This window comes from Podarcis tiliguerta (assembly GCF_965153285.1).
Source record: "Podarcis tiliguerta genome assembly, chromosome: 8".
Classification (NCBI taxonomy): Eukaryota; Metazoa; Chordata; class Lepidosauria; order Squamata; family Lacertidae; genus Podarcis; species Podarcis tiliguerta.
Window position 1 is genome coordinate 46,070,837 of NC_139541.1, and position 14,231 is coordinate 46,085,067.

The window sequence follows — 14,231 nt, forward strand, 5'->3', positions numbered from 1 at the left end:
AAGGTCCTGGGAAATACCTCTCCCTGAGACTCAGTGAACCACTGTCCTGGTGAACAATAGTAGACTTGAGAGTTTGACTGTTTAAACCAGCTTTATGTAGTCATTGCATTCGACTCTTTTTCATAGCCATTTTTCTGGCACCTTCCCAACACAGAGAACTGAGACTGTAAGCCAGTAATATCACAATTGGCCTTCAGTTACAGACTATTAATGTTTCTTACTTGTTGCGGACCACTTTATTTTTACTTAAGAAAAGCTAATCCATAGAGATGAAACTGGAAACTGTTCCCCATTGACTTTCAGCCTTTTGTCCTACAGGAATCAAATAATTGAAAACTCAAGAGTTCTATATTTGTAGGTTTAAGATAGCCACAGGTCTTGTAAGCTGCTGGGTGTTTTTTTTAGCAATCTGTTTTTTTCAATCCTAGTGTTCAGAAAGTTATGTCTATTATAGATTTCTGGCCAGAAGAATGCCTTACAAACAGTGACAATTTAATGTAAACAGTAATGGACTATGCAAAATGTATCTCATTTGAATCCCTCTTTTGATATTCCTGTTGTTGGTTAGAGCCTGTAAGATTATTGGTAGGATTTTTTGGTCTGTCCTCTAGGGTCTAATTTCATTCCTAAAAGACTCTTACCACGACCTCCAAATTGTGTGATAAAATGATACAAATTTACAAATTATACAACTATTTACAAATTATACAACTATAAAATTAAACAAATAGTTCAAAAAAGCTTATTTATAAAAAATATTTGTAATCCACCCTTCCCCTGAAGGTTCCAGGGCAGGAACATGTAAACATCAAAATTAGAGTTGAAACAATGTAGTACTAAGCTGAATGCAAGAATGAAAATCTGCCATCAAATTGCAGATCCATAGAAGCAAAGTAGCAATGACAAACAGGTGCTCATGTTTTCCAAGTTATACCTCCCCAAATATCTGGGCAAAAAAGTTTGGCTTCACCTGCCAATGAAATAAGGGTAAGGCAGGTTATTCAAAGAGTAAATTCAAAGTGATGAATTTTAAAATAATAATACATTTTATTTTATTTTATTAATACACAAAATGAACCAAAGATAGAGCAAAAAGAAATACAATTACAGTAGGTTGAAAGCAGCATAGGTTTGGAAATTATCCTTACACTTGTTCCAGAACATTACCAAAAAAACTTTTAAAATAAACCTGTTAGACTAGTTTATATGTATTCTTTTATAAGTTAGTTAGTTTAGTCATAGTTAACTATGGACTATTTTTTCTCAATCCATTCAGATATTGTAGGATATACACTTTACCTCCAATTTTTAGCTATTTTAGTCTTAGCGATAGTTATAAAGTTGAACACTATTTTAAAACATCTTTTAAATAACGAAGCAGAAATATTTAAGGCTCCAAGGGTATATGATAGCCTAACATATCAGATATTAGCCTGAACAGATTTCAACAATAATTTTATCTGAGAACAATTCCAAAGGGTACGTATTTAATCCACTTTCTATCATCCACACTTTCAACATCTATCCAATCCTAACTTATATATTAAATTCAATTTATAAGGTGTTGATCAAACCATTGATCAATGGTTTTAAAATAGTTCTCCTTTAGGTCTGCTGAAATTATATTAGATAAGTTGTCCCAAATCCATTGTTTCCTTGTTATTCTTTGAATCTCACACCATTTTCTCATATATATATCCTGGTTATGAACCAAGTTTAATCAAAGGTCATAGAATCTTGCAGTTATGCCTTTATCCAGATGAGAGATAAATAGAATTTCTCATTTATCCTCTTTCCTTACTGTTCCACATTTTTGTATCGGAGAGGAACCCCCTGATAAAACTTAATTTTTGCACTTCTCCAGGATTGTGAAAGAATGGGGGTTGTGGAGACTAACAAGGTAGGATTCAGCAATACAAGCAGCAAGTCTGTAACTTAAAACTGAACAGGGACATAGCAGGGTTTGAATATAAAGTATCTCTCTTTAAAGTGTTTGCATTGTTACTGAGGATATATTAGCATGACCATTGTTCTTGTTTTTCTTAAGCCACATAAATAAAAGGACAACATACCTTGACCCAAGACTAGCATTTACCGTAGAAGATAATCCAATGAAACCCAATGCCAAGCAGAAGTATGATGGAAACACCACTGCAATGGAAATCCTTCAGGGTCGTGATATGAGTGGAAAAGTGGTCATAGTCACTGGAGCAAATTCAGGAATAGGTAGGTCAATATTGCATTCAGTTTTGTGGCAAGCTGTATCAGTGTTACATGCATGTGGATACTACCTCAGTGGTCTTCCTAACTGATTTTCAAAATACAAGGTTGATCAATGCTATATGTGGTATATTTCTGTATAAAAGGACCAACATTCCAAACTTAAATTTATTTAATTGGATGCAAGTCCCAATAACTACTTATTTCCATGTAAAGGTTCATCTGCACAGAAACTTTTCCCAGTTCTGATTTGTCGCTTAGCATCAAATCTAAAAGTACAGTCTGTCATCAAAGGAAGGTAAGAGATGACTCAGGAAAACTGCATGCCAAGTGATGATGCGTTATTACACAATTGTCTGGTTTGACTACCTCACAAGGAACGTTCTAGATAATTATTTAGAGGTTTTGGTCATAGTTAAATTCTTGGCAGTTATTGTTCTGGATAGCTTTGCTACCAGGTATTTCCCGTTGCTCCGTCCCTGCTCCTGCCAACTTAGCAGTTCAAAAGCACGTCAAAGTGCAAGTAGATAAATAGGTACCGCACCGGCAGGAAGGTTAACAGCGTTTCTGTGTGCTGCTCTGGTTCGCCAGAAGTGGCTTAGTCATGCTGGCCACATGACCCGGAAGCTGTACACCCACTACCTCAGCCAGTAAAGCAAGATGAGCGCCGCAACCCCAGAGCCTTCTGCGACTGGACCTAATGGTCAGGGGTCCCTTTACCTTTACCTTACTTCTTTTAATATTGAGCCCCAAACAGGAGCTCATTATACCAATGAACAAATAACTGTTAAATACAACAGAGTTCATGTAAATATGTGCCAGTGAGTAATGTAACTTATTATTTCCCATGGTGATTTGAACACTGTATTTTCCAAAAAGATAATAGGTGTAAGCTGTTGCATCAAATTATGGAGTTCTGAATTTAACTAGAAAGAAAGCATACTTGCAGTTTGAAAATTCAAAGCTACCTAAGGCGGTGGGGGAGAATATATTTGGCAGTTAACTGCTTCCTAGTTCCTTTAAACTTCATAGAGTGAGGAAATGTGTAATATGATGACAAACATAAGAGGCTTTTCCTTTGAGTACACCACCTTTTCAAAATGAAATTTTAAAAATATTCATTGTTGGGTTCTACTTACTTGCTATTGAAGGTCTTGTCAGTTTGGTTTTCTGCATTTCTGTGGAGCACAAAAAAAAATTAGCTGACAGTTTATAAACACTTGTTGTAATTAGCAACTAGCATCCCTTCACCTGTATTTCCAGTAAACAAAGTGAAAATTAGTGATGGGTTTTGAAAATTTACTGCTTCCAAGTTTTATTAAAAATATAGTGCAGGGTATTTCTATGTCTCATAAAGCATAGTTCAGGGAAGTCTGTTTCTATCAAGTGGCAAGGTTTTGTGTTTGTATTTTGTTCAGTCTATGGAGAGTAATATATTTTGCTCATAGCTTTAACATTATTGGATTTTTTTAGTGTCTTAGCATTTCCAGTGTGGTGTAAAGCAGAAACATAGGATAAAAATGTTTTAAAATAATACACATTTGGCAGCCATATCCTGTGCTCCTACCTTACTTGTAAGTTAGCAGTTAACAGTCTTGATTTTTTTCCCCACTAGAGGGCTCTATTGCTCTTCTGAAAAAAATGAAGCAAAAAGAAAGAGGAAAAAAGAGCAACATATCAAAGTGCTTCAGTGTTTACCAAAACAAATATTAGTTTTGTCTTGGGCTTTTTATATATCAATTGCTGGTGCTAAAGTTCAAATGTGGAAGAGTAGGTGAACTAATTTCTGCAAGTAGTTGACTTCAACTTCATTGGCAAATGTATCTGACAAAACTAAACACAGTAGCTCGTAGTATCCCAGAATTTTTAACTTAAGATAAAGATAAATGTGGATATCAAAACACTAGCCTTTGTCTTTTAAGGTTTATCTAAAGCTTTCTTTATGTCCTTGAAATCCTGTGTAGTTTAGCTTTGTGTATGCAGTACTCACTTGGATCTAATCTCTTGTAGGCAGTGCAAGAATTCTGCAACACGATGCAAGAACACTTGTGATGCTGCTGAAATTCTTTAAAGGAACACTTTTTCTCTAGGGGCATAGGCAAAGCTCCCTAAATTCTTCTATTACAAACTGTAACGTGCTTAAACTCTTTTGAGGAAAAGCAATATTGTATCTGCTACTGTACAATAGTAGATTTGGTCATGATCGCCATACGCATGCATGCCACGAGTCTCCTTCAACAAACCTTTTGCCTTTGAATGTCAAAGTAATTGGAAAACTGTTTGAGTGTGTGTTGATGCCTGGCCCCTGAGTTTATGTGTACATGGGAGATTAAAGAGAGATGGAAACTAAACAATTCAGCAAGTTGCATCTTGTCAGTTTCAGTTGCTCCACTCTGCGAGGAAATAAATACACCATGGCCAGGATGCAAAAAACAGCACAATTAGATCTGTACACTCAAGGGGGAGCTTCTTATTCCCCATTCTCAAACATTAGCCCTATATTGCTTGTGTCAAGCAGTTCTCAAAAACTGAAAAAAGTTACAAAACCACTTTGTGGTTGGGGGGTCTGATCTTTCAAGAAGAACAAGTCAACTTGTACTTATCACAGACAAGCCCTTGAATTACTCTTTGCCCACAACCCAGTGTCTCTGCACCTGTCTTCTATGATATTTGTACAGTGGTACCTCTGGATACCAACAGGATCCGTTCCAGAGCCCAGTTCACATCCTGAAGCGAACGCAACCCGCGTCTGCGGGTCGCAATTCGCCGCTTCCGCATGTGTGTGACATCATTTTTACCTTCATGCATGGGCGGCGAAACCCGGAAGTAACACATTCCATTACTTCTGGGTCGCCGTGGAGCGCAACCCAAAAGCGCTCAACCTGAAGCAACTTCAACCCGAGGTATGACTGTACATGTTAGTAACTAATTTGTGTTGCTCCCTTGTCTTTGAGTCCTGCATAGTTATTTGATCTTGCATTGTTTTGCATTTGTCTCTGCCTGAGACATGATGAAATTGATACATGATATCACAATTGGCCCCTCAAAAGGTGCCAATAACACCTTTGTGCTCTATAGTGCCATCCCTTTTGTTATAGCTGCTTTCCAAAACCTGACTAAGTGATGATAAGAGATGCAGTTTTTAAATAGTTTTGCAAACGTGCTTACCTTGGTGTCCTTGTTTTGTTTGCCCTTGTGGGCTGAAGACTTTTTTTTTTTTGTAATGTCTGATGCTTGAAATGGAAAAGCAAACTAATGGCATGTGAGGTATGCAAAACTATCTTTGTGTAACATTTGTGTTAAATTTCTTTTAGGCTTGTCAAAAGTAGACAAATGCAAAGAGAAAATGAATTGGAATGCAGTCATTGGAACCATAGTGGCAGATGTGATCAAATATATTTGGATTAAGGGAAAACTGTAAAACCATAGTGTTGGGGCAAAGCTATCAAAATTGTTAGATTGAATTATGAATATTGTTTTTCCTCTATGCAGAACTTTTGAATAGTTTCTGTTGTCAGATCTTAAAACTAGGGGAGAGCTAATATGAACAGGAACTTGATTAAGGTGAAAAAAAATCTTTAAAATGTTAGCAGAGGATAGCCTAAACATCCTTGGACTATGGAAGTGTTTTTTTAGATGGTGATGAAGAGTTTAGTAATACCCTACCTCCTGCTGATCATATAGTAGGATACTTTCTTTAGTATATTTTCAGCTGAAAATAATCATCTTGCTGTTGGCTCAAAATCCCAAACCTGCACATTAATCAGAAAGTAGAGTTTCATTAGAATCCTGATTATCTAAATTTGCTGTGAAAGTTCTCTTAAATCCCCCAAGCACAGAAGCCAGGCATTGCTTGTTTTTGTTTTTTTCCAAGGCATGTGGCTTTTGGGAGTTTTCTGTGAAATCTACAGCTCTTGGGAACCTTGGCCTTTATTTTTAAAAATAAGCAAAGTGAAAACCTAGTCCTTGTAATGGTAGAGATGCATTTTTAATATGTTATTTTTGTGGGTGGGGAGTGAAGCAGACCTTATCACTGTCCATCATTAATGGAATTTCTTCAGTGCCTGCCTAGCAGAAAACTGTACAGTGGAGGAAAGTTGCATGGAACTTACTTGCATTTAGTGTCACGTAGAGAACAGAAAAAATGCTCAAGGTCTGTTATCTTACTCCCCAAAAGTGTGCTGCAAGTATTCTGCACTGTTGCAGAATCTCACAATCAAGTATACCTGCAGGGTTTTTTTGTTTTTTTTTATGGGGTTTAAGTTCAAATGACCTCCTAGTATGTATATTAGCGTTGCCATCTTTTATTGTGCTTACTTTTACATTAGGTACCATTTTCTCTACGTTCTAGATTATGGAGTTAAATTCTTAATAACAATGCTTTTGTTGAAATCTAGTAATTTCCACTGAGGTATTTCTAGAAATGGTATCTGTTCCTTGTATTGCCTCATGCCTGCTTTGATAAATCTATTACTTGGGTAATGAGCAGTATACATGGATGGTTAGTCAAGTTATTGAACTCTATCAACTTTGGCTGAAATTCACAATGCAAGACAAACTTGTAATACGTAAGATTACATTGAGGCCAAAAGGTTCAATAATTACACTTGTAATGAAATCTCTTTGGTATATCACTTGTTAACATTATTTATCTTTCATTACAGAACAACTCTGTGCACTACCTAACTCTGTAAGTTGGAGTCACATGAAGGCTTATTTAAGGAATGTAACAGCTCCCGCCCTTTTGCCCTGTCACAGCTTCCCCTGTAAGCCCTTGTGGCAGTTTTGGTTCATAGCTGGATTAAAGCTCAGTTCTTGTGAACAAGCTGTCATTGCTGCTTTTATATCTCCCTTCCAATTTTCCCGTAAGCCTTTTGGGAGCATTGTTTACTTTTGACACTTCAAGAATATCTAATGGTTAGGGCTGCAACATCTAGCTGGCTAATAGTAGGTTAGGCTAACTGCTTATAAACCTTCTGATCAATTTGAAAAGTGTGCTGTTCATGCACTGGGCATCATAATTTTTTTATTTTTTTTTTAAGTTTAATGTAAGTCCTTAATGAAAATTACAGGTGACAGGTGCTATCTCAGAAAGAAGGAATGCCTTTTCTAAGATAATGTATGTTGTGATGTTCCTGCAGTTCCATCTAGTTTGACTTTCTAAATGGAAGACTTAAATTAATGATTTACTTGGGTGGATGTAGGGAGGCAGAATGGGAAATAGAAAGTGTTTTGTTTTCAACACATCTTTCAGACTTGAAGCCCTTCTAGTCTATATCAGGTAATGTTGCTTTTTAGGGGCTTTAGAAACCTATTAAAGTCTGCCTTGGGCAAACATAATGTGGATTAATGGTTGCAGTAGTTGGCTGGGATGCTGCATATAATCTGCTTAGAGTTTGATAATATTTGTTTTGGTGCTACATAGACTCATAAAATTGTAGATTTGGGGTCAAGGGTCATCTAGTCCAACCCCCTGCAATACAGGAATCTTTTGCCTAACATGGGGTTCAACCGACAACACTGAGATTAGCAATCTCATGCTCTACTGACTCTATTCTAGCAGTCTATAGTAGCAAAGCAAATTGTTATCCTCCCCCTGCCCCGCCCCCAAATCAGAATAATTGCAAGACTTTCTCCACACTTTATTGGGAGAAGTAAGAACTGTTATATCCATAAACAAAAGAGAAACCTAAGGCATCCTTCTAAACTACTAGTACCAATCTAAGAGCTGCTATTTAGGTGGTGGCATCATGACATTGTTGTTGTTCTTGTATTTCTGAAAAATTCCATATATTCCTAGCATTTGTCATGACCCTGGTTTTGCATGGAATTTGAAGGAGGGAATAATACACTGCGTTGGGACTGTGACCCTTTAGGGGCATCCTGTGTTATGTATAGAACTACATTCGCAGAGTTTCTTGGAAGAAGCAGACAAAAGGATTGAAGGCTATAGAGCAGATGAGCCTTTGCATTTATCTTCTTGCTCCTAAAAAAAATCTGTGAGCTTGTTTGGGTGATACTTGTATGTTTGTTTGGGGGGGGGGCTATTATCTTTTGTTAATCAATTCCTAATGTCCATTTGATCCCTCTGTGTATAAATAGAAGAATAAATAGAGAATGATCTAAGGAAACTGTCGTTGGTTCCATTTGTGTCTAGAAGTCACACTTGTTTTCCCAACTCAAAGAAAATGTGTTGGTTTAATGCTTGAAAAGATCCAGCACACTTTAGCTGACAAAACAGTCTTCTAATTTCATCTGAGATGAAATATGCCTTTTTAATTTTATGAAACTGCTTGTATTAATATTGCACTGTTGTACTTGCCAAAAGGAGATTTAAAACATGCAACTAATTTTGTTTTTCCTTAATGCTTAATTAGTACTCTGTTCTGCAGTAGCTTGCTCACAGAGGAGCTGCACAGTAATTTTCACATCTGAAGAAGAAGCTGTTGAGTAGCAAGTACCCCCTCCTGCTCTATTTTGCTGTGGGCATGAAAACCTACCTTCTCTTAAACTTCATTCTCACAAAGGCATTCTTTCCCTGGAAGATAAACTTGCTTTGTCTTCTGAAAAAAAATGGAAAAAGAATTAATAGGTAGAGCAATTGTGAAATACAAAGCTGTGGGTTGTAGATTGTCGCAAGAAACAAATCTGCTGGGTAGGTATTGAAAAAGAGAAGGGGGTCTTGCTAACTGAAATGAAGTAAAATTCCAGGAATTTGGTTTAATGCAGGCTAATCTGATGGCATGTAGCTGAAGACCGAGATTTCCAGTTGAAGAGAAGGCAGTGAGACATCTGTCCTGAAGTATATGAAATTCTTAAAGGCTGATGCTGCTATTTGCGATGTACCAGATTGAAAGAAGTTGACTTACAGAGATATCCATAAAACTGAACTTTCATTAGAAATCTGTGTTGTTTTTGTTCACTAATATTGGCAGGGATTCAAATAAGTGCTTCAGGTTCAGCTGAAGGCTCAAGCATGTCCAGTGTAATTTTTAATGTGCTCTTTATTTCTTTCTATTTTTTTTCTCTCTCTCAATAGCAGAACCTCATACCATGTCACAAAATAAAGTTGAAAAACCACTCACTTGAAAAAGAGGGTTACAGTGTGGCATGATATTCATGAAATAGATGTTCAAAGTTCTCTTGGATACATGAAATTATTTTTGTGGGATGCAGGTCATCATGTTTAACCAAAGCAAAGACAAAGTAGTAGGTGATTGTCCTTTAAGCTCAGCAGGGAAATGCTGGCATAGTAGAAACCACAACTTACCTTTATCAATATATGCAACTAAATAAACTGAATATTTTAACTGATGACTCAATTTTTTTGTGCCATCTTCTGGAGGCAGGTCATTTTTTCCATTATATTGATACCACAGAGGAAAAGGACAGATTTTGCCTCAAAAGAGTGGCTGTAAAGCAAACAGTTACATTATGAATATACCAAGTATAGTTCCCTAAATACAGATTTCTGCTAATGAGACTAGTTTCATTTGTGGGTTGCCAAGCTGTGTTTCCTCTTAAGCATGCACTTCCAAAAAGTGTTTGGGACTGTAAAGTAGAAGCCTGTAAAAAGTGACAATAAAGGGCTGTTTTACTGAATTGGGCTGTTTTACTGAATTGATGTGGTAGCCACTCACATGCAGGTCAGCTGCCTGCTTGATAGAGAGAGGAGCATGAGGGCAACTGGACTGAGTCTGTGTCTCCTTTCCTATATCATAGTGTACTGATACTGTGAAAGCTTTACCTCACTTCAATATGGAAGGTGCTGTGACTGTTCACCTTTAGCAGAGCATATTGTGAAAGGATGGCTGACTTGGCACTATGCTTAGGTTTGGAGGTAAAACTAGTTTTGAGAAGTATAGATTAAATCTGTATTATGCTGGCTTCAATGTAATTTAACTACTAAATACAGTGTATACCTATTTCACCTTCTCACTAAAATACGTTTGTGTACACAATAATAAAAACGTTTGAAATGCAAACTAATATGCAGAATGGTAGCAAATAAAGTAGTTCAAAACAACTACGCTGGGAAGTTAAAACTAACAACTTGGCAGTTCAAATGTCGTCTTAAAGAAATAGTGAAAGGTCATAACAAAGTATCTGAGTGAGGACACTCGCTAGGTAGGCAGTGCCAGAGAATAAGCTTAGCCACAGAAAGAAAAAATCCTCTCACACATCTTGTCTAAATGTGATTTGGACGTTAGTGGGTATTTGATCTGCTTCATCTATTTATTTATTTTTGTCTGTTTGTTTGAATAGGCTGTTACTACAATTGGATTAAACATTTGGTTCTACTCCCCTATTTGTGTACATCAACATATTACTTTGCCTTTTTGAAGCTAGTTAACAAATGTTAACATATATCATATGGCTCTTATTTTAATGGGTGGGATGGAAGTTAGAATTGATAAATTAGGCAATATATTTTGTTTGCATTCTCTATATTTATTCCCTTACACCATATAAGATGCACATCTTAGATTCCCTTAGATGCACATTCCGGCAAAGTGCGTCTTAAATTTTTCATCAAATGTTAAAGTACACTGAAAGTACATGATTAGCAAAATGAAGACTTAAATAGGTAATTAATAATTGCAACATTTCCTTAATACTGTTATTGAAAATGGCACTTTGCTATTCATGCTCATCCAAACCTTCTGAAACCTTCGCTTAAATTTTGTATTTCATGTGCTATAGAGCAACAGACCTCTGTTTACTGTGGTACATATTCAACAGGGAACACCAATTACTTCTATATGAACACACCTGTCAGATTTTCATATTTTATAAATAGGTATGCTTGATTCAGAGTACAGTGGTACCTTGGGTTACATACGCTTCAGGTTACAGACTCCGCTAACCCAGAAATAATCCCTTGGTTATTATAACTTTGCTTCAGGATGAGAACAGAAATCGTGCAGCGGTGGCGTGGCAGCAGCAGGAGGCCCCATTAGCTAAATTGGTGCTTCAGGTTAAGAACAGTTTCAAGTTAAGAAAGGACCTCCGGAACGAATTAAGTATGTAACCAGAGGTCCCACTGTAGACTGATTGAAATTAATGGATCTGTTAGGCATGTCCATTAATTTAAATGGGCTTACTTTGCATATTAAATTTGGATACAACCATTGGGATAGTGTCCAACTATGTCTTTCATGGATGGAGGACTTCCTGATCCAGTACCATTTTTCATGATTTGCCTTGTGTGTGCCCCATCCCGAAAGTTTGCTGTAGAAAATTAGGAAACCTTAGGTTGTAGGAAAATGGGATGTAGAGGAAGGGAAATCTTCAAAAATCATCTTTCACCCTCTCCTGCTAAACCTGCTGCACCAAATAGCATGTGGAAGGATACATCTGGATACTTTACAACTAATTTCTGCTTAATGGTTTTATATACACACATGCACAGGATTGTATCCAGCTAAGTTCTGTTCAGAGGAGGCCAACTGAAATTAACATCTAAGTTAGTTATGGAGATTGGACTAGATTACCCTCTGGATCCCTTCCATCTCTATAATTCTATGATTCTGTGCCTATGATTTTCAATAGATCCACTTTGAGTAGGACTAACATTGGTACATTGTATGATTTCCGATCTATACCTAAGATGAACACCTTAAAAATATGTGTTGAAGCCATGACAAATCATAGCAGAAAAATAAACCTTCCTTGATATTACTCCTGATGGAAACTGATAGGAAGCAAAAGAAACTAGGCCTCTGTAGATAAGGTACAAAAGCACTAGGAAGGTAAAATGGGAGCCCCTAAGTAGACTTTCTGTTACCAGTTACTGAGCTAGTTCAGATATTGTTCCCAAGTAAGAAAACTCAAGCTGCAAGGGCCTCAGGTGTATTCCTTGGGCCCAAACAACTTAGTTGATGAATACATTGGTTCCTGAATGCCGCAAAACCAGAAGTGTGTGTTCCGGTTTACAAAAAAAATTCAGAAGCCAAACATCCAACGCGGTTTCCGATAGAGTGCAGAGAGCTCTCAGCCATTCGGAAGCTGTGCCTTGTTTTTTGAACGGTTTCGGGAGTTGAAAGGACTCCCAGAACGGATTAAGTTTGAGAACTAAGGTACCACTGTATGCTGGTCAGTGGGTAGGTTTGATTATTACAAAAGTATTTTTCTGTTTTATACTGCCTTGGTGCTGTAGAAAAAGAAGCAGAAACGGGAAGTTTTAATAAATTAAGAAAACATTTTGTTCTGCATAGAGCTTTTAATGTTTAAACTTTCACATGAAATGTTATAAAATGTTAAGGGTTCAGTAGGGATGAGGGAACAAACCAAAAAAGCCTGAGTATTGGATTTGAGGCTTTAAAAAGTTTTGTAAGGCTTGTATTCCATCATCCTTGTATTCTTACTGCTGTTAAAAATAGGATTGTCACTAGAGGGTCAGATAAGAGTTTTTTCAACCGGAGACTAGTTGGGTCAGTCCTGTCTCATGAGATTTTTAGGGTGGTCGTTTTAGAATTTATAACACACTGAATGTTATACTGAACATTATTGCCCCAACCTGAATTTGCATGGGCATTTTAAAGTCAGACTTGTACTTTGTACAGTTCTCTCCTGCGTCTCCATATTCTACTTTTATTTATGTATTTATTTACGTAATAGTTAAACAGAAATCCAGCTAGTGCAGGGGATTATTGCAAAAATATTTCATTTCCGGCTACCAGCACCATATAGGTGAAGTTATATGCATATGGAAATTTGCAAAACGTCTGGGAGATGCACACTTTCAAACAGCACAGGAGAAGGGCCACAATCAGTAGCAGATCACATGCTTTGCACTCAAAGGATCCTAGGTATATTTCCTGGCATCTCCAGGTAGCTATGGGAAAGACAGAAAATAATAGTGTTCTGAGCTGGATGGATCGGTAGACTAACTCAGTATAAGTCAGCTTTACATATTTGTTTTCCTGTTACACAGTTACCCTCTCCTACATAGCATATAATATCTGGGAATTTTACAGAGAAATGAACAGCTACAATTGTCATCTGAGACCTTTCTTTGTGTGCCTCCTCTGTGAGAAGTCCAGAGGGTGGCAACATGAAAACGGGCCTTTTCTGTGGTGGCTCCCTGCTTGTGGAATGCGCCCCCAGGAAGGCTCATTACATTGCCTTCATTGCATACCTTTAGGCACCAGGCAAAAACATTTCTCCCAGGCCTTTGGCTAATTAAAGAATCTATAGCCTTTTAGAGTGTGTGTGTGGAGATTATTGAGGGTTTATTTCTTACTATGGTATGCATTTTTGTGTTTCTATATTGTAAGCCATCGTCTGATCCTTGGATGAAGGGCAGTATAGAAATTTAATATATATAAATAAAACAACTCTGAGATTTGTATCTCCTGCTGCTATCCTGATTTACACACAAAGGCCTAAAATACAATCTTTTCATTTTAACCTAGTTCTGTTATTTTAAGAGACTTACCGGCACCTGAAAACTTTTTGGGTGGTGGTTAGATCTGCTCCTGGATAAAAAATCTTTCTTCCAACACTTGTTTGCTGTCAGATATCATTCAGTTTATATATCTATTTAGTTGGACTAATAATAAATTGTGAAGAGTTGGTATTACAGTATAAAACTAATTTTAAAACCAATACAAATACAATTCAATATCAATGCTTATTTTTATTGAAACAGTAAACTGCATGACTGGCTAATAATGTTTGCAATTTTTAAGTTTCCTTGCTACATTTGCTTAGAATGGAATTAGAAAGGTTGCATGTGTTGAAACTGGATTCATCTGTGTGCAATGAATTGCCCAGATAATTAAAGTTGCTCGGTACAGTGAATGGCTTTAAAAAGGCAAGCAGGAAAATTGCTAAGACTTAAATACTGTAAGCATGTAATTGCGGAGAATGGTATAACTTTATGTGGTGTCTGTTGATTCTATAATCTAAGTTATACCCTGTGTTGTAAACTAAATTTCTCTTGCCCCAGGGTGTTTCTAGAAGTGAAGCAGCCTGTGTTTAATAGCTTTTTTCGCTGGGTAAACAAC

At 36.9% G+C, this 14,231-nt stretch overlaps 1 protein-coding gene across 1 annotated transcript in view; it reads left to right on the forward strand.

Moving 5' to 3' along the window:
- WWOX (WW domain containing oxidoreductase) overlaps positions 1-14,231 on the forward strand; it is a 535,920-nt gene that overhangs the window by 4,988 nt on the left and 516,701 nt on the right. The window contains exon 4 of the mRNA XM_083452636.1: positions 2,048-2,226. Within this exon, the coding sequence (XP_083308762.1) occupies positions 2,048-2,226 (179 nt within the window). The remainder of the gene's footprint in view (positions 1-2,047; positions 2,227-14,231) is intronic.